General features: G+C 36.0%; 1 protein-coding gene and 1 pseudogene across 1 annotated transcript; one reads left to right on the top strand and one right to left on the bottom strand.

The window, feature by feature from the left end:
- Window positions 1-2,919: 2,919 nt before the first annotated feature.
- On the bottom strand, window positions 2,920-12,002 carry LOC149744260 (SH3 domain-binding glutamic acid-rich-like protein 3; annotated as a pseudogene).
- Window positions 3,830-21,123, top strand: LOC149744259 (TLR adapter interacting with SLC15A4 on the lysosome-like). The gene has a single exon (XM_089904325.1). The coding sequence runs from the start codon at window positions 16,601-16,603 to the stop codon at window positions 17,498-17,500; it is 900 nt and encodes a 299-aa protein (XP_089760451.1). The 5' UTR covers window positions 3,830-16,600; the 3' UTR covers window positions 17,501-21,123.
- The last annotated feature ends 469 nt before the right edge of the window (window positions 21,124-21,592 follow it).

The raw sequence follows: 21,592 nt of genomic DNA, 5'->3' as shown, positions 1-21,592 counted from the left end.
TCCTATCTTAGAGTGGAATGTGAAACTGAATACGCAAACAGACAAAGGTCAGTCCTCATATAAAAATAGAACTGAAACACATAACCTGCAATAGCTAACTCAGGAAGCCCAACCCCAACCTCTGCAGTAAACTGTGCAGGAAGTCAAACAACCTCCTGTAAGAATCAGTCCAAAAAGACCAGAACATGATAAACTGCCAGCTTCCCTAATTTTGGTCCTGCTTACAAATTGGAAGTAAGTGGAGGAAACCAAATATGCCCCCCTAACAGATTTAATCTAGGATGCCCTGCTTCTAGTTAACCTGTTTTCAGCTTCCCCAAGGCGAACAGCTTCCAATCAGGACATATCTGAAGCCTTCCTATTTTTCCATTATAAAGCTTTCCCACTCCTTTGCCTGCCTTTGAGCTTCTGAAAAATGTAAGTGATGGTGGCTGACTACTAGTTATAGCAATCTCTGAATAACTTTTAATTGTTCTCATTTGGTTGGTCTTTGTTTATTCCCATAAGAGGCATGGGGAAGCTTGGGGTGTCCTTTCACTCACTGTAATGGAGATGTAAGGCTTTACAAGGCTGCCCTCAATCCTATTACCTTAGACCCTCACTTAAGAATTGCAACTTCCCAGTTGTGGTGCAGTGAGAGGCTGTGAGAATTCTCTGGCTCAACTTTAGAAATAAGAGTTACCACTCTTTTCTGTTTTCTGGTTCCCCTAAAACTAGCTGGGAGTTTTAAGGACTATATCTCCCATCTCTCTGGGGGTTTTGACCATAAGAAGGGCCAATCTGTGGGACTTCTTTTATAGGGACCCACACCACTGATTCACTTTTTTGCTGCCTTCTCTTCTTTCAGATCCTCTTCTTATTAAGAGCCTTTTACTTCGTCTATGCAATGGCTCCAAAATCTAGGTTTATCACTTATTAGCTGTGTAGCTTTTTGAAATTTACTACTTGGAAACTCATTTTCCTCATCCATAGAATGAGGATGATTATAGAACCTATCTCATAGAGTTGTAAGGATTAAATAAGGTAAGTTCATATAAAGCACTTTAGAACAGTGTCTGGAACACTGTGAGCACTGAAGAAGTATTGACAATTATGACTTTCAAGGGAGGTGAAAGTTCTAAACTGTTACTAGTGCTGCAATAAAATAGGTAGTAGGTCATCTAGGTCATAAAGAAAAATGGTGTTTCATTCTCTAAGGGAGGAAGAGGTCACAAAAGGCACCTTAGAGGAGTTTTACTTGAAATATCTGTAATTATTTGTCAAGCAGATGGTGGGATGATGTAAGCCTGCAAGTGTGTACAAAAAAAAGGCAAGATAATGCAAAGCTGATACATCCAGGAAACTACAAACAGGTAAGTAGGGTTAATGGTGGAGAGAGTTGGATGTAACTAAAAAGTGTGAAAAGAATGATCTACAGAAGTTTGTTTCAGAGAATGAATATGGAATTTATATTTTAACCTATAGATAAGCACTTCTCAAAAATTAGTGTGGTATCTGAAGCTACTCATATAAAATCCAAATATCTTTGCCCAGCTTTAGAGGTCTGGGGAAAAGTCCAGGAATCTACATATTTATTAAGTTATCCAGATGATTCTGAGGAATGTGGTTTTCTTATACCAAACTATGAGAAACATTTTGCTGCAGGCTACATAGACTTGACTAAACTTATGTTTTGAAAGACCTCTCTAATTCTATTGTTCACAAGTTTAGGTTCACATTGAAATCATTAAAGGTGGGATCCAGACATGGTTTTTCAAGTTCTTCAGGTGATTCCAAAGTTCAGTCAAGGTTGAAAAGTCCTGACTTAGCAGCAATGCAAAGGGCAGATATTAGAATATTAAAACTGGAAGTAGGGAGTTAAGATATTACTGCAATGGCATGACAAGAGTGATGAGGACAGGAACAAGGGCAATAGCTGGAGAGCTGGAGAAGTAACTGAGGTATTAAGACTAGCTCATCTAGAGTCTGGTGATTGATTGCATACAGGGGTGAGGGAGTGAGCGATATTAAGAATGACTCAGGGCTTCCCTGGTGGTGCAGTGGTTGAGAGTCCGCCTGCCAATGCAGGGGACACGGGTTCATGCCCCAGTCCACGAAGATCCCACATGCCGCGGAGCGGCTAGGCCCGTGAGCCATGGCCGCTGAGCCTGCGCGTCCAGAGCCTGTGCTCCGCAACGGGAGAGGCCACAACAGTGAGAGGCCCGTGTACCGAAAAAAAAAAGAAGAATGACTCAGGATTCGGAGTTGGGGTTTGAGTGAATGGAGGTGCCATTCAGCAAGATAGAAACCACAGGAGGAGAAACAGATTTTGGAGGAAGACTACCTTATAGCACAGGTGGAAGTCAAGGGAGGGGTGACCTAAAATTTTTGTTATTCTTTGGTATTGGTTCCCAGAGTTTAGTGTACCAAAACAAAACAAAAAAGTCACCTGGGGAGTTTGTTAACAATACAAATTCTTATTCCCTCCTTATTTCCATTTGAGAGGATTTGGAATGGAGTCCAGTGATCTTTTTTTTTCTTTTCTTTTTTTAAACAGCCCCAGTACAGTATGTAGGCCTTTGTTAAATATACCAAGAAACATTTAAAAAATAATACTGAAAGTAAATTGAAAATTACATTAAAAGTCTATTTCATGATTATAAATTGACAGCTATTAGTGACTTAAAAGAAAAGTTTGATGTTGATAGATATTTAACAGTTTTTCTTTTTACACAGCTTTATAAAATGTTCACAGTGTAATAGAGTGATTTTAATGCATGATGGAAATAGAAAGACTCACATGTTAGTGATTACAAATTAGTCTAGGTAGCAATTAACTTTTATGAAACAGTTCTATTGTCATAATTAGAAGTAACTGATGTATGTGGAAGTATATGTAGCTCCACCTTGGTAAACATCTTTTGTGTCATTGCTGCCTGTTCATTCCATCTTCAGGAATTTCAGAATCTCTTTGTTCTCCTTTGCCTTGTGAAACATTTCAAAATCCTAAAAAGAATTAAAATTAACTTATAATATCAATGTTGATAATTCCCAATTATGAAGCCACTAAACTCAAATGTCTAGGTGAGTTTGTTAATTATCTTGCCTGGGCCTTCACAAACTGCTGCCAGCTAAGTTTGGTAAAAAATTCTCCTCAGAGTAGCAGTCATTTCATACTATAATGTATGATGAAAAATACCACATAAGTATCCCAAAACAAGCAGCATGACAAAATTTCCTTTTATTATGTTTTCGTAATAAAGTACAAAGTGCCTTGTCTCCAGGAACATAATTAAGTTATTCCACAAAGGGATAAACCTCCTCTTCATACCCCATAAATGTATTATTTCCCCATGTACATGACCTTAAAATATGAAGTCACAATAAAATAAATATGGATATTTATTCTTACTCCACAATATTCTTGGACATTGAATATCTGAGGTGTAGAGTCTTAGGGGTGGAAACCTTCATCCTCATTTTTTGAAGCACTTTCAAACTGACAGAAATGTCTATTAATTCATACTTTATTTTGTAAGTATTTAAAATTCTGGTAACTTCTTCCTGTCTCTACTTCACTTAGATAGACAAAGATATAGAAAGATATTAATCAACTGATCTCAGTGTTTTATGTTTATTTTCCCTGTCCATTATTCTATGGATGAGGAACAGCTTTTAATGGTATAATATTTTTTGAGGAGAAAAAGTTAGGTAATTTTCTTGTTTTATATATATATATATATATATATATATATATAGAGAGAGAGAGAGAGAGAGAGAGAAAGAGAGAGAGAGAGAGAGATACACACAGTATGTATGTAATATATAAATATGTTTAATATGTATATGAAGAATTACAGTAAGGTGTCAGTGGGGGCTGAAAATCTCTAATGGGTTGTAAATATTTACCAGATTGTTTTCAGACTGTGCATGAAGTGGTATGAACATTCTGCTAACAGTTGAAGCAGGCTTTTGAATTCATCACTGCATTCATTCATGTTAATATCAGTGGTAACTCTGTGTAGAAAATGGACATGATACCAGGTTTTTAAATTTGAGGGAAAGTTAATACATTTTCTAAAACCATAATCAGGCTGGTGGAGATCAAAATGATGGAATAAGAGGATGTGGCACTCACCTCCCCTTGACAAACACATCCAAAATACTTCTATTTACATGTGGAACAATCCTCACTGAAAACTAACTGGAAACTGGCAGGAATCCTGTACAACCAATGTTATAAGAAAGATACATGCCTAATTGGGTAGGAAGAGAAGAAAAGTGATCAGGTTAAGACCTGTGCTCCTGTGACGGGACTCAGTGTAAAAGAAAGATTGCACAAGCAGAAACACACCCTGGGGAGTGAGCGGGTCGAGCTATAGACTGGACTTCTTGGTCCTGGGGTCCTATGTGGAAGAGACAAGCACTCTTGTCTGGTTAAAGGACCACTGGGACAGATAGAAAGGCAGGAGAAGCCAGGAATCCATTGTGAGGAGTGCTCAGGTGTGCTGGCTTGCCCTTGAGGCAAGGTGGAGAAAGGTCTACTTTAGTGGCTGCCAGGTTTCCCACAATTGTCTCACCACACACCCCACCCTGAGCACAGCAAATGTTCTAGTCCCACTCTCTCCATGCTACAGTGTGGTACTGGATCTGGGGAGGTCAGGACCAGGGAAAAGACTCAAACTTGGGACTCAGAGTTGACCCAGTCCCAGGACAGAGCCCAGGTAGGGCCGTGGTGGTCATTATTGCTTACTAAAGTGGTGCCCCAGAAGCAGCCAAAATTTTTGATGGTAACCACTTGGTCACAGCTCACTCCCACCCCATGCGTACAGAGAAACCACATAATGTCTGACTCCTCTGTGGAGCAGTGCCACATCATATAGAGAGCGGTGGAGGCTGGTGACAGTGATCATCTGTGAGAGACAAAGGGGTCTTGCCCCTGAGGCAGGGCAGTGAGAGGTCTGCTCTAGTGGCTGCTGGGTTTCCAGCAACCACCTCACCATATACCCCAGCCCAGTGAGCCCCAGCCTGAGCTGAGCAAACACTCTGGCCCTGCTCAGACTGCATCAATGTGGCACTGGAACTGGGACAATCACGATCAGGGAAAAGACATGACCATGGGCTGCATCTGAGTTGAGCCATAGACACTTACACAGGGAAGACTTACACAGGGAAGTACACAGACTATAAAGTATGCTACTAGAAAACCAATGGGTCAATGATGAAATCAAAGAGGAAATCAGAAAATACCTCAAGACAAGTGAAAATGGAAACAACACTCCAAAATCTATGGGTTGCAGCAAAAGCAGTTCTAAGAGGGAAGTTTACAGCTATACAGGCCTTCCACAAAACAAGAAAAATCTCAAATGAACAACCTGAACTATCACCTAAAAATTAGAATAATAAGAAGAAATAAAGCTCAAATTCAGCAGAAGAAAGAAAGTAATAAAGATCAGAGAGGAAATAAATAAAATTGATACAAAAAAGGCAATAGAAAACATCAATGACACCAAGTGCTGCTTTTTTTTTTTTAAAGATAAATGAAATTGATATACCTTTAGGCTGGCTCAACAAGAAGAAAAGAGGGAGGGTTAAAATTAACAAAATAAGTGACAGAGGACAAATAACAACTGATACCACAAAGATACAAAAAATTAATAAAAGAATACTATGAACAACTATATGCCAACAAATGGACAACTTCAAAGAAATGGACAAATTTCTGGAAACATACAACCCGACAAGAGTGAATCAAGAAGAAAGAAACAATTTGAAAAGACTGATCACTAGTAGTGAAATTGAATTTGTAATAAAAAATAAAAAACTCCCATCAACAAAAGTCCAAGGCTGGATGGCTTCACTGTGGAATTCTATCAAACATGTAAAGAAGAACTAATACCTATCCTTCTCAAACTGTACCAAAAAATTAAAGAAGACTGAACACTCCCAAATTCATTCTATGAGGCCACCATCATTCTGATACCAAAACAAGACAAAGACACTACGAAAAAAGAAAATTACAGGCCAAAATCTTTGATGAATATAGATGTCAAAATCCCCAACAAAATATTAGCAAACTGACTCCAACAATATATAAAAAGATCATACAACATGGTCAAGTTGGATTCTTTCCATCATGACAAGGATGGCTCAACATTTGCAAATCAATCAATGTGATACACTACATTAACAAAAGGAAGGATAAAAATCACATGATCATCTCAACAGATGCAGAAAAAACATTTGAAAAAATGTAACATCCATTCATGATCAAAAAAACACTCATCAAAGTGGGTATAGAAGGACATATCTCAACATATTAAAGACCTTTTATGGCAAGCCCACAGCCAACATCATACTCAAGGGTGAAAAGTTGAAAGCCTTTCCTCTAAATTCATGAATAAGACAGGAGGGAAAAAAATGGAGCTAGAGGAATCAAACTCCCTGACTTCAGACTATACTACAAAGCTACAGTAATAAAGACAATATGGTTCTGGCACAAAAACAGAAATATAGATCAATGGAACAGGATAGGAAGTCGAGAGATAAACACATGCACCTACAGTCAACTAATCTGTGACAAAGGAAGCAAGGATACACAATGGAAAAAAGACAGTCTCTTCAATAAGTGGTGCTGGGGAAACTGGACAGCTACATGTAAAAGAATGAAATTAGAACACTCCCTAACACCATAAACAAAAATAAACTCAAAATGGATTAAAGACCTAAATGTAAGGCCAGACACTATAAAACTCTTAGAGGAAAATATAGGCAGAACACTCTATGACATAAATCACAGCAAGATCCTTTTTGACCCACCTCCTATAGAAATGGAAATTAAAAACAAAAATTAAAAAATGGGACTTAATGAAACTTGAAAGCTTTTGCGCAGCAAAGGAAACCATAACCAAGATGAAAAGACAACCCTCAGAATGGGAGAAAATATTTTCAAATGAATCAACGGACAAAGGATTAATCTGCAAAATATATAAACAGGTTTTGTAGCTCAATATCAAAAAAAAACACAACCTAATACAAAAATGGGCAGAAGACCTAAATAGACATTTCTCCAAAGAAGATATACAGACTTCCAACAAACACATGAAAGAATGCTCAACATCATTAATCATTAGAGAAATGCAAATCAAAACTACAATGTGGTACCACCTCACACCAGTTAGAATGGGCATCATCAGAAAATCTACAGACAACAAATATTGGAGAGGGTGTGGAGGAAAGGGAACCCTCTTTCACTGTTGGTGGGAATGTAAATTGATACAGCCACTATGGAGAACAGTATGGAGGGTCCTTAAAAAACTAAAAATAGAATTACCATATGACCCAACAATCCCACTACTGGGCATATATCCAGAGAAAACCATAATTCAAAAAGACACATGCACCCCAATATTCATTGCAGCACTATTTACAATAGCTAGGTCATGGAAGCAACCTAAATGCCCATCAACAGATGGATGGATAAAGAAGATGTGGCACATATGTACAATGGAATATTACTCAGCCATAAAAAGAAACAAAATTGAATCATTTGTAGAGAGGTGGATGGACCTAGAATCTGTCATACAGAGTGAAGTAAGTCAGAAAGAGGAAGAGAAAAACAAATATCATATATTAATGCATATATGTGGAATCTAGAAAAATGATACAGATAAACCAGTTTGCAAGGCAGAAATAGAGACACAGATGTAGAGAACAAGTGTATGGACACCAAGGGAGGAAAGTAGGGTGGGGGCTGGAGTTGGTGGTGGTGGGATGAATTGGGAGATTGGGATTCACATATATACACTAATATTTATAAAGTAGATAACTAATAAGAACCAGTTGTATAAAAAAATATATAAAATAAAATTCAAATAATTGCATCAAAAAGAATAAAATACGTAGGAATAAGCTTAATCAAGGAGGTGAAAGACCTATACACTGAAAACTGGAAAAATTCATGAGGGAAGTTGAAGGTGATACAAGGAAATGGAAAGATATCCTGTGCTCTTGGATTGGAAGAATTAATATTGTTTAAACTGACATACTACCCCAAACATCTAAAGATTTAAGGAAATCACTATCAAAATACCCATGACATTTTTTCAGAGAATTAGAGTAATCCTAAAATCCATATGGAAACACAAAAGACCCAGAATTGCAAAAGCAATCCTGAGAAAAGAACAAAGCTGGTGGTATCACCCTCCCAGACTTCAGACTATACTACAAAGTTACAGTAATCAAAACAGTATTGTACATGAACAAAAACAGATACCTAGAACAATGGAACAGAACAGAGAGTCCAGAAATAAATTTACACACCTATGGTCAATTAATCTATGACAAAGGAGGCAAGAACATACAATGGAGAAAAGACAGTCTCTTTAAAAGGTAGTGCCAGGAAAACTGGACAGCCACATGTAAAACAACGAGATTAAAACATTCTCTAACACCAAATACAAAAATAAACTCAAAATACATTAAAGACCTAAACACAAGACCTGAAACCATATAACTCCTAGAAGAGAACATAGGTGGAACACTATTTGACACAAATCATAGCAATAATTTTTGGATCTGTCTCCTAAAGCAAAAGAAATAAAAGCAAAAATAAACAAATTGGACCTAATGAAACTGAAATCTTTTCTGCAGAAAATGAAATCATCAACAAAATTAGAAGGCAACCTACAGAATGTGAGAAAATATTTGCAAATGGTATGACGAACAAGAGGTTAACATTCAATATAAACAGCTCATACAACTCAATACCAAAAAAAATGAAAAGAAAATCCCAAACAATCCTATCAAAAAGTGGGAAGAAGACCTGAATAAACATTTTTCCTAAGAAGAAATACAGATGGCTAACAGGCACATGAAATTATACTCAACATAACTAATTATTAGAGAAATGCAAATCAATATAATGAGATATTACCTCACACCTGTCAGAATGGCCATTCAAAAAGTCTACAAATAACCATTGTTGGATAGGATATGGAGAAAAAGGAACCCTCATACATTGTTGGTGGGAATATAAATTGTTCCAGCCACTATGGAAAACAGTATGGAGTTTCCTCAAACAACTAAAAATATAACTACCACATGATCCAGTAATTCCACTCCTAGGTATATATCCCGAAAAAAAAGAGTAACACTAATATGAAAAGATACATGCACCCCAATATTCATAATAGCACTATTTACAATAGACAAGATATGGAAGCAACCCATGTCCATCATCAGATGAATGTAAAACATGTGGCATATATATATATATGTAGATATATAAATATATAGATATAAACACAGTGGAATATTACTCAGCCATAAAAAGAAGGAAATTCTGCCATTTTCAGCAACATGGATGGACTTAGAGAATATTATGGTTTGTGAAATAACTCAGACAGAAAAGCCAAATACTATATGATATCAATCATATGTGTAATCTAAAAAATCATACAGATAAAATAAATACGCAAAACAGAAACAGACTCACAGATATAGAAAACAAACTAGTGGTTACCACCTGGGAGAGGGAAGGGGGAGGGGCAAATTAGGGGTATGGGATTAAGAAATACATACCACTCTATAAAATAGATAAGTAACAAGAAATTATAACACAGGGAATTATAGCAATTAACTTGCAATAACATTTAATGGAGTACAATGTATAAAAATACTGAATCATGGGGCTTCCCTGGTGGCACAGTGGTTGAGAGTCTGCCTGCCGCTGCAGGGGACACTGGTTTGTGCCCTGGTCCGGGAAGATCCCACATGCCGCGGAGTGGCTAGGCCTGTGAGCCATGGCCGATGAGCCTGCGCGTCCGGAGCCTGTGCTCCGCAACAGGAGAGGCCACAACAGTGAGAGGCCCGCCTACCACAAAAAAAAAAAAAAAAAAATACTGAATCACTATGCTGTACACCTGAAACTAATATATTATTGTAAATCAACTATACTTAAACAATAAAATAAAACTATAATCACAGACTATGCCTAAATTTAGAGATAATCCATGAGACAAAATTAATAAATACACCAGGGGATTAAGATTACAAATATGTGAGTGGATAAAAGTGGCCAGTTCTTGCTATGTCCTCTCATATGAACAGTTAGATTTATGTCATCTGTTACTGTACTGTATTTCCCCACATCGTCTTTTCCCCCGAAACACAGATTACCGCTAAAGTAAAATTGTAATAGTTGGTTATCTTTTAAGCATATTTTATAACTACAACTTTTTGTTAATGGCTATAACATAAGTATTAAACTTTGAGGTTTCTACATTTTCATATGACAGTCTTGGGCATTTTTGTCACATAAAACCTGTGATGTTAGACTTAGAAAACTTATGTGAAAGCATTTTGACAAGCACAAACCCCAGTTTATTCAAATGGGATTTCTGTGAAAGTGCATGTGAGTAGGCTTTTTGTTTGATGACTTGAAAATATAATCTGGTCATGCTTGGAAAACCCTGCTTATTTCCAACTGCTGAGAAATTTCTGAAATTCCCAAATGCAACATTTTCACTTTCTGAGGCTCATTCGTTTTTAAAATTGCAAAAGCATGGTGCATGTGACTTTCACATTTTTATAGTGGTTTTTCAAAACCTTTTCAGAGGAACCCATTAAGAGAAGAACAGTTGCTTAGACCAATGCCAATCTGAGTGTGGTTCATAACACTAGCAGCATCAGGCTTACCCCACCCCAAAACTACAGAGTCAGAATCTCTGGGAGTGGGTCTCAGGAATGTTTTAATACACCCTCTAGATTATTTTTATGTTACAGTTTGAGTGACACAGATCAACACTTGGGTGAGTCCTTTACTCCATCCACCGTAGTCCTTACGGATTTCACTCCCTCTTACAGACTCAGTAACATATCCAATAACATAATTCACATTGTTTAAAAAAAAACTAGTCAAATGGCCCATAATTTTCTTTTTTAAACTACTTCTTGCTATTGTTTCTTAGTACCCAGTTGAAATCCCTAATCTACCTGATGAGACTTTATGAAAAGCAAAGCACTCTTTCTAGGCTGAGATCAAATCTCATTCCTCACACCTATCATGGTATCTGACACACAGCAGGAGTGTGATGAATGTTTGTCAACCATATATAATCAATTACAAATCAGTTTTCATGCTTCTCCAAAAACTTTGCTGAATGAAAGTTTTAGCCATTTTTAGCCAGGTCTATAACTGAGCTGTCTAATGTGATAACCACTAGCCACATGTGACTACTGGGCACTTGAAGCGTGGCCAGTCCAAAATGAAACGTGTAATAAATGCAAAACACATACTGAATTTTGAGGACTTAATATGAAAAAATAATATTTCTATTTCTATATTGATTATATGTTGCATTGATAACATTTAGTCTATTTTGTGTTAAATAAAATCTATTAAATTAATCTCATCTTTTTTAAAAGTGGCTACTTAAAATTTAAAATTACACATGCGGCTCACAATATATTGCTGTTGGAAAACATTGTTCTATAATATTTCCTACATCTTGGTCAAAATAATTCATCTAAGCTCTAATTAAGCTAAGAAATGTCTGATCCATGCAAATACACCTTCTTCTTTGAAATTAATCAGTTTTTCTTTTTGGGGTTGCCCAGACTTCTCTGAAGATTTTGGCCATTCACTCACTGGCATTTCCCCCCTCTCATCCTAAACAAGGTTCTTTACCTCTTCCATTTGAAACATCCATAAAATTATTGGAAGCCCTGAAGTTAAGCTCAAGACACAGAAGCCTCCAAGATCAATCAGTTCTTAGAGCACAAACTGAGTGAGGGTGTTAACCACATTCTCTATTCTCCCCTGCACCTCCCACCCCGAAAACCTAGAGGAGGGAGCTGAACAATGAAAGACATGAAGGGGATGGTAATGTCTTAGCACAATCCTGAAGTCCCCAACTGGAATGTCTTCACTTTAGTCCTTTTTGCCTGCTGAGGCCCTTTCTCTTTCCACTCACCTCCCTACACCCTAACACGCTGGTGTAATAGATTTTAACGGAGCTCATTGTTTTCACTCCGAGGCTACTTTGCAGAAGTAACCCGGAGTCAGCCACTTCACCGTTGCGTCCTGCTCACCAATGCTAGAAGCTGTGTCCCAACGCCCGGCCCTTCTCCAGGGCTGTTGCTAAGCGCCAGGGGCCCTGCGCTCAGGATTGGCTGGTAAACAAGTGCCCTTGTGGCGCAAGCGATCGCCCATTCTGGGAACTCTGGGCGCCTAGTGACTAGGAGGCTGTAGCACCCGCCACCCAGCCAGGCCTGTGGGGAGGGGCTGAACTCTCAAGGAGGATAAACTCTAGTTAAGGCGTCTTTTCTCCCTTCATCTGCACGGCTCACGGGAGGAGTGGCAGGAAGAGCCAAAGGACTCTGCATTCCTGCTGCCCATTCTCCCACCTCCTTGCTTGGGAATGGTGGTGAGTGCTTGGCAAAGGCGGCCACGAATGAAGGGCCAAGACACCTGAGGGAGAAAATGACCAAAACATAAAATGAAGTGTGAAGAAAACAAATAAATTAAAGCTCATGTTGCTTGGGTTTGTAGGAACAGAGCAAAGGGTGCCAATGCTTACCTGGACGGGACTGGACCACCATAGCAATCTTTTTTACCTTTTCCTTTCCTCCTTCTCGAGGATGTGCTTTGCAGGGCACCCCTTCCTTCTGGGAATTAACCTTTTGGTTTGTGTGCTAGTGGGTGCAATAGTCCCTGACTGTCCTAGCACTTCCTCTCCCCCTGTGTAAAAAGATGACCTCGCATTTTAATGTCCGTTTTCCCTTCAATACCTTTGTAGCTCAGTATTCCAACCTTTATTCTCATTTTAATATTTTCCAGTAGTTGAAGATCAGGATAATATTTACAGAATTTTTTGGCTTTGCCAAAAATGGGTAATGAAAATTGAGAGTGAAGTGCCAAAAAACCTCAGAACCAGCTTTTGTGTTAGGCACATTTGGATTCCACTTCGTAACTATGGGTCTCAGGCAAATTATTTCCCCTGAATGTCAGTTTCTCTGTTGTTAAAGTGAGAAAGGTGATGCCTACATGACAGCATCATCTGTGAGGAGTAAATGAACTGAGTATGTAAAAGTGTTTAGCATATGGTCTGACAAGCAGGTAGTTCAGAAAATGATAATAATTATTGATGATAATAAGTGCCAGACTCTTTGCATGCTGCTTGGAAACAAACACATTAATATGAATAAGAAAAAAAACATTTACCTTCAAGGAACTCAGAGAGTGATAACTGATGAGATGAGGTAAATGCATTGTAGAAAAATCTAAACCAGGCTAGGTGGGTCAAGACACTTCAGGGATCTGAAGAAATGAGTGCTAAACTGACCTGAAGGATGTATAATTTGCAAGGTAGTTATAAGAATAAAGGAATTTTAGGTAGAAGGAAAAGTCATGAAGCAACATGGTAATTGCAAATTTGGGGAGCAAGTGGAGGAATAGAGGTTAAGAAAGTAAACAGGGAAAAGCACATAGACCTTTAGGTTTCATGTTAGATTTTGATTTTTAGCATTTTCCAGGTTGTTTTCTGTTTTGTAAAAACGTAGAAAATCATGACTTGCAGATTTGCTGAGAAGATTAAATAAGTGCAGATGTTGCCTAAAAGCATCTTTCACTTATGAGACACTCAATATATTGTATCTATTCTTATTATTAATCCATTAGAAGCCATTGAAGGACTTAGCATGTTTGTGCAAAAGGTGGATAAATCTAACATGTCAACTGGATTTGAAAGGGGGCAAGATTGGAAGCAGCTGCAGAATCCAATAACAAAATGACAGTAGTGAAAGTCAGAGATATTTAGGACAGAGGACTGCTAAAATTTGGATCAGCCAGATATAGAGATGAGTAAAGCAAAGGAAATGGGGTGTAACAAGTGAAGGAGTTTAGGTTAGAAACAATTTGAGATCTCCATTTTCTTTTACTATTCCTTTGTGATAGCAGTGGTAGAAAAATCTATTTTTTTTACAATTGTTTCCATTATCTTTCTGGTGTGGGGTTGTGAAATATTTTCTCATTTTGCTGTGAGCCATTCCCTCGCATCCATGCTAAATTAATACACTATTTCTTACAAGAGGTTGTCTTTGACAACCTAAGAAAAAGTGGTTGGTATGGTATACAAAACTAGAATTAACCTATTCTGTAGGATGTTTGTGATAACTATTTTGAAATAATTATTTGTAAAACAAAAGCTGTATTGATAATTATAACTGAAAGCATCAACTATGTAGAAATTTTGTTCATGCTTTCCAATCTACTTTGGCAGTTTGTATCTGGGTTTAAAATCATTCTAAAGAATGGGTCAAACTCCTGTGAGATTGAGAAAATACATTCAAAGAAATTAACATTGTTTTTTTCTTGTCCTTTTATATATGTGGACTATTTTTCAATCATGTAAATAATACATGAATACATGTGCATTCTAGAATAATTCAAACCGTATAGAAGTATAGGGAGTAAAAAATATAATTAACCCTTCAACTTCTCCCTGCCAACCCCCTCCCAGAGGAAACCACGGTTAACAGTTTGATTTGTATTCTTTTCCACAAACATGATTACATATATTAAGTCAATTAAAAGGGAGAAAAAATCTGTTGTAGCAGGAAAGTTAAGCACACAGTATTTAAAGCCAGGCTGCCTGGGTTCTAACCCAGAGTCTACCACTTAGAACTGTATGATATTGGACATCTTATCTAGCTTTTCTGTCCCTCAGTTTCTTCACAGATAAATGGTAATTATCATATCTGTTTTATATAGATGTTAACAGGATTAAATTAGTATATGTGAAGTATTTAGAAAAGAGCTTGGCACATAGTACACACACAACCCATGATGGAATCATACTGTTTATATGGTTCTGCAACTTGCATTCCATCAATAAACATAGCGGCAATATCGTGTAGTGATTAAGTATGATTCTGAATCCAATTGCTTGGTGCAAATCCTAGTTCCACCATTTACTAACTTTGTGAACTTCAATAAGTATATAACCTTCCTCTGTCTTTTTTCCTCCGTAAAATGGAGATAATAGTTTCTGTTTTAAATTAAGTCATATATGTAGAACATTTATAATGACTGTTATGTAGTAATTCCTTATTTTTAATATCATTCCATCATTAAAAATCCTCAGTTTAGTATTTCATACAATAGATATAAGTTAACCATTGTCTTATTGATGGCCATTTAATTTATTTTTAATTATTCAGTGTTACAAAATATGCTGGTTACCATACTGCTTTTTTCTACTTAAAAAAATTAAAATATCCTTGTCTCTATCTTCATTTGAATGAAGAAAGCTATTGCTGTTAACATTTCCCACTGTCGTTCTCATTTGCATCTTGAATAAACACTTTCAAGATCCTCTTTTAGTATGTGATCATTACCATACCATATATGTGATCAACCCACATTATTCTCGTATTAGCTGGTTCAGCCCTAAGGTATGAATGGAAAGCAGAACTGTTTCATTTTGTGTGGTTAAAGTTATCTTTCTGAGGTATAAGCAAGAGCTGAGAAAAAACAAGCCAAAAGGGACTTTTCCTGTGTTTGGACTGTTGAAATCTCAGAAGACTGAATCTTTCTTTAGGTATCCTGACATTCGGAAAAGGTAAGTCTAAATTCTCATGTATTTTAGTTTGTATTGTTTTATTTTCTACTCAAAAGCCTTTAAATATGAATAAGTAGGTTTCCTGGAAACATTTATAGTAGACACTACAGACCTATTAAAGGAAACTTGTGTCTTGAATCAAATCTGCTTTTTCCTTTTGTACTCTTGTAGAGTTTATAGGGAAAATTGGAAGTCTTAAAATTGCACTAAAGATTAATGCAAAAGACTGACATAAGTGCTTTGGGAAATAAGTTTTAAGTCCAAAAGAAAAGAAGGAATGAAAGAGGGAAGGAAGAGAGGAAGGGAAAGAAAATAAAAAGAAAAAGGATGGTAGTGAATTTGACAAACCTATTTGCATTTAGATTACTGAAAAATCAGTGTGTATCTTAATAGTTTAAATCAGTTTGCATAAATCCAAACTATATATAAATATTCATCCCTCAAACACATTCTAAGGTATAGTAATTGTTTTCAATATGACTCAAACAATATTAATTAAAACACAGTTAAGACCAATTCCTTGAAAACAGACTTGATTTTTAACAGACTATTTGAAGATAAAGGGTTAAGCACTTTAACTAATAATTTTAAAATAAATCATTTATGACAGTGGTATATATTAAAATAATTATACATTTGTATAAGTTTGTACTTTTAAAACATTTGTATACCATATAATATCCTGACAATAACCTTGTGAAAAAGTCTGGGGAGCATTATTATCACCATTTAATTAATAGGAAAATTGAGGAATTTTCCCAGGAATAATAAATAAATTACCTTATGGTAAATAGTTAATGACAGAGTCAGAACCCAAGTCTCCTTACTCCTGTTCCTATTCTCTATCCTTTGAGCAATAGTGCCTCCCTAAATCATTTGTGTTTTCATGTAGCAGTTAAATCTTGATTAGACATTTTAATGTACATTGCCTTAATGAGTTTTTTTTTATATTACAGGAATATATTGCACTCTTCTCTTTAGAAACCTTGTCTAATAAAATGCTTGGAGAAGCCTTCCTAATTGAACTCCTATACAAAAAAACACTTACATGTAAGAAAACCTCAAATGATGAAAAGGAAACTTGGAAAAAGCAGCTTTTAGATATAGAAGACAAGTCACTTTCCCCTGATAAAATGGAAAATCAAAATAAGATCATGAAAGAAAGTTTAACAGAGCAAAGTAATGATAAAAATAAAATAAAATCTGTGGATGAGGTAACTGTAGCAAAATGCAAAAGTGCATCCCTTCCAGGAAATGTGTCTGCTGCGTTACCCATTCCAAAGAGAGAACATGATGAAAAACAACTAGATTTATACCGATCTTGTTCATGTACAAGTATCTGCCAGAATTATCCGGACCTGCAGATTGGAGGAGACCACGTGGGTAACATGTATGATTCTGGCTGCTTTGTGGAACACATACGTGATGATGCTTTTAACGGTCCTCTTTTACTTTCAGTAGATGTACCGTTGGGTCATTCTCCCATCAGTGAACCTCTAGAGAAATTACCTGCCTCAAAGCTTTTGAATGGGGATGAAATTCAAGAAAAAAGTATGTTGTTTCATAAGCAGCCCCTCTCTAATTCTATGCTTAATAGTTATATGGAAAAAAAAGTGGACGAACTCTACAAACAGTTTTTGGAAGAAAATCTCACTAGGTGCTGCTCCATAACCGATCTTATGGCTTCTAATTTGTTAATGAATAATGTAAATCAGATAAGTCTTCAAATCTCTCAAGAACAGAACACAGAGGCATCGAAAGCTTGGGAAGTTCTCTTACATTCTTTAGCAAGATGTAATCTCTGTAACATTTCCCACGGAAATAGTTCTGAATTTAGCACTCCTAACTTACAAATTTCAAACCAGAGAAGTAGGGAACTTGTATCACATCTGCAATAAGAACCAACTGTAGGTTGGCTGGACTAGCTTATGAGACTGGAGTAACAGCAGTCTTCTCTGGCTTATTGTGTCACATTAGACCCCTTTGTGGTGTGGTTATTACATTTTTCGAGAAATTATTTGACCAATGGTACATCTGAATTCTTGTAGATGACAATTTAAATGATTGAGTTTTATGACCATATTTTTAATTGTTTTGACATCTTTAATGCTTGCTACATTCAAGTTTGTATATTCCATATATGCTTATCTAATTGCCAGCAGCATCCCAAATTGATTACCTCACTCTCACTCATCAGATTTATTTACCACAAAAGTGATTAAATAAAAGTGAGATGAGGAGAGAGTTATTGCTCTCAGATACTGAAAAGACAACTAGAAACTGTATCAGACAGGGACATTTCTTTCTCCACAAAACTGTTTAAAGACATATGAGTAGTGCTTAAATATCTTTCTATTTTCAACATACAGAATCTGACAATCAGAAATTCTTCAAACAAAAGTTGGATTTAAATGATATTTGAAAGAAATGTGGAAGGAGGGCTTAAGGAAAAATGGAGAATTTGCCATTAAGATTTGCAATTGAACTTGATGCTTTTGAACTTTCTTGGGACAAGCATCAACTATTATATATCACTCTGTCATGCATGGTGGTTTTCAGCGATGGGAGGAAGGAAAGCATATAAGTAGAGTGAACAAAGTGCATAGAGAACCACCATCTAGAAATGAAGAGGATCTCCTGGCAATATTTACATTTCTCAGATTATCCTCAATCAAGATCCTGGCTTAGGATAAAAGCAGGGAGTTATAGCAATTTTGGAATTAAATTAAATTAATTAATTAACAAAACATACCTAAGAATGGTATAGTTTACTGCAGACTTGGAAACAAGACCCTATACTTTATAGCTCACACTTCTCTCCCAGGTATAGTAAAATGATTGACATGTATTTTGCTTGTAAAATGAAATGGTATGAATTTATGTTATGGAATTGTTATGGTTGCATTATATATTAATAAGATTTGTACCTTAGTACTCACATATTCTGTTCCAATTATCTCTTTGGTCTTTGATTAAATTTTAAAGAATAAATTACCCAGATGCCCTTACAATTTGTTCTTTTTGATCACACAATCTTTAGTTTATTTTCAGTGTCTTCAAATTTCTATGATCTAATAATAAGTACCCCTGATTTGTTTCCTGTTCATCAGTCCTTTCTCCAACATCTTCTCCAATAAGCCTCTCAATCCATTTCCACCATTCTGACATTTGATTCTGAAGAGACAATGGTTAAGAGTTTTGGAACAACTGACTTAATGTCTTATAGATACAGAAAAAACAGTTGTGTGCATATTGTTTTATATATTGCTAAATTTGTACATTTTAATATGAGTTACCAAAATGATAAAATATTAATGTTAAACTTTATCTTTTCTAAAGTGAATTAAACGTCATTGGGCAACATTATTGGTGTGAAGTTTTCTTAGAGATTGTAATATGTATTAATACTTTACAAAGAAGATATATTCATAATAGTATTAAGACTACACAGTATTATATTAGAAAACACAATATTTAGCTAGTACCAAATTTAGAAGTGCATTTAATTATTACGCTAATATTTCAATTTTCTCCCTCTTGCTTATGTCATCAAAATTCTTAATTTCTAAAGATTACTCACTTACTGTTAAAACAGCCTAAGAATTCAATGTGATATTTAAGCAAGGAAATATAATAAATTTAGTGTTATTTTCATCTTGACCTCATACTTGCTGCCTACAATGCTTGGGTGAAATATGCATAAGGGGTTGTGGTTTAGCATGTTTGGATCCTAAGTAGACATTCTTCATTCTATCTTTCATCATGGGTTTCACTTATATGACAATGCAGTTCCATTTTAAAATGTTATTTAAAATGTATGGAATGATAAATTTCTTTCTGTCTCACTTTTTTGGGGAGTTGAAAGTATTACTTTTGTGCTTCTATGAAAATGGAGAATGTTATTGATTCAGCAGTGTGGGAGGATCATCATTTCTGGGTAGGGAAGAATTTCAACAGGTTAAGAATGACGCCCAATATAATGTTGCTCCCTACCTGTATAGGTCAGTTTAATTTATATCCCATATTTGGATTTCAGGTCACTATTGTGGGGCCCAGAGTGGGTTTGACCCAGTCTCAAGTAATTTTCTGTCAGGAACATCCTTAAATCATTGAAAGCAATTCAAGAGATAGACTATACTGGACTCCTGGAACTTTTAGGCTACATCTCTCTGTCTCATGGGTTAGTCGCCCAAAGAAGCCAGTCTCCCTCAGGTTCTTTTGTTTTTTTTTCCCAGAGGTTTAAGACCAGGATAATACTAACCTGGTCCATTCAAAGTTGTAAGCAGACTTTCTGGCTCTTTCCAATCTTACCCTTAACATTTAGGTCTTATTAAAACTGGCTTTTGGAAGTGAAGAAACAAAATAAATAGTTCTCTAGGGATATCTTTTCACTTGCAATTATCCTTTTTGTGGGGCTGCTTTAGGGCAAGGGTAGAGTAGATCTTTATTTTTTTTATATATATATACATATATATATATATACACACACACACACATGTTTATATTAAAATAAAATGAATTACTTTTCAGGTAATCTGACTAATATAACATTACTACATAATGCGTGTTTGGATGAAGGGTGGAGGGGTGGCTTGATGAGAATTAGTATGTATAATAAACTGGAATAATTATGCAGTTAAGTGGGCAATTGTTTTCAGTTAGTACAGGAAGGAAAGAAAACTGTAAAGTTTTCATGACTAGTCATTTGCATGGAAAATTAGCCAATTATCTATGTATGTGTGAAAATCCATGAAAAACAAAATAATATTTGAAAGCAAAATAGGAAATGATGGCAAAAAATGTTCTCATAATGAGAAAATAAAGATAACTGTCCTTTTGAAAAATGTTCATTAGAAATTTGGGACTTTTGATTCCCATTCATGTAGTGTACTTTTCTTCAAGGTTTAGTAGAAATTTGTAAAAATGTTGGTTTTATATTTATTATGGTGTAAATGTACAGCACCACTTGAAATTTTATGAAATAGCCTTTATTTTTTTCTTGATTAATTTATTTTTTAAATTTTTTATAATTAATTTTTATTGGAATATGGTTGCTTTACAAAGTTGTGTTAGTTTCTACTGTACAGCAAAGTGAATCAGCTATATGTATACATATACCCCCTCTTTTTTGGATTTTCTTCCCATTTAGGTCACCACAGAGCACTGAGTAGAGTTCCCTGAGCTATACAATAGATTCTCACTAGTTATCTATTTTATACATAGTATTAATAGCGTATAAGTCAATCCCAATCTCCCAATACATCCCACCCTCCCCTTCCCCCCACAGTATCCATATGTCTGTTCCCTACATCTGTGTCTCTATTTCTGCTTTGCACACAAGTTCATCCATATCACTTTCTACATTCCACATAAAAGCGGAATTATACAATATTCGTTTTCCTCTTTCTGACTTACTTCACTCTGTATGACAGTCTCTAGGTCCATCCATGTCTCTATAAATGACCCAATTTCATTCCATTTTATGGCTGAGTAATATTCCATTGTATATATATATATATATATATATATATATATATATATATATACCACATCTTCTTTATCTATTCCTCTGCTGATAGACATTTAGCTTGCTTCCATGTCCTGTCTATTATAAATAGTGCTGCAATAAACATTGGGGTGCATGTGTCTTTTTGAATTATGCTTTTCTCTGGGTATATGCCGAGTAGTGGGATTGCTGGGTCATATGGATTGCTGGGTCACTAGTTTTAATTTTTTAAGGAACCTCCATACTGTTCTCCAGAGTGGCTGTATCAATTTACATTCTCACCAACAGTGCAAGAGGGTTCCCTTTCTACACACCCTCTCCAGCATTTACTGTTTGTAGATTTTTTAATGATGGCCATTGTGAGGGTTGTGAGGTGATACTTCATTGTGGTTTTGATTTTCATTTATCTAATAATTAGTGATGAACATCTTTTCATGAGTTTGTTGGCCATCTGTGTGTCTTCTTTGGAGAAATGTATATTTAG

Source organism: Delphinapterus leucas, chromosome X (assembly GCF_059928025.1).
Source record: "Delphinapterus leucas isolate spDelLeu-1000000601 "Yukka" chromosome X, BTC_Dleu_Yukka2, whole genome shotgun sequence".
NCBI lineage: Eukaryota > Metazoa > Chordata > Mammalia > Artiodactyla > Monodontidae > Delphinapterus > Delphinapterus leucas.
The sequence above is the reverse complement of the archived record's forward strand: the minus strand, read 5'-3'. Positions and strand labels throughout refer to the sequence as shown.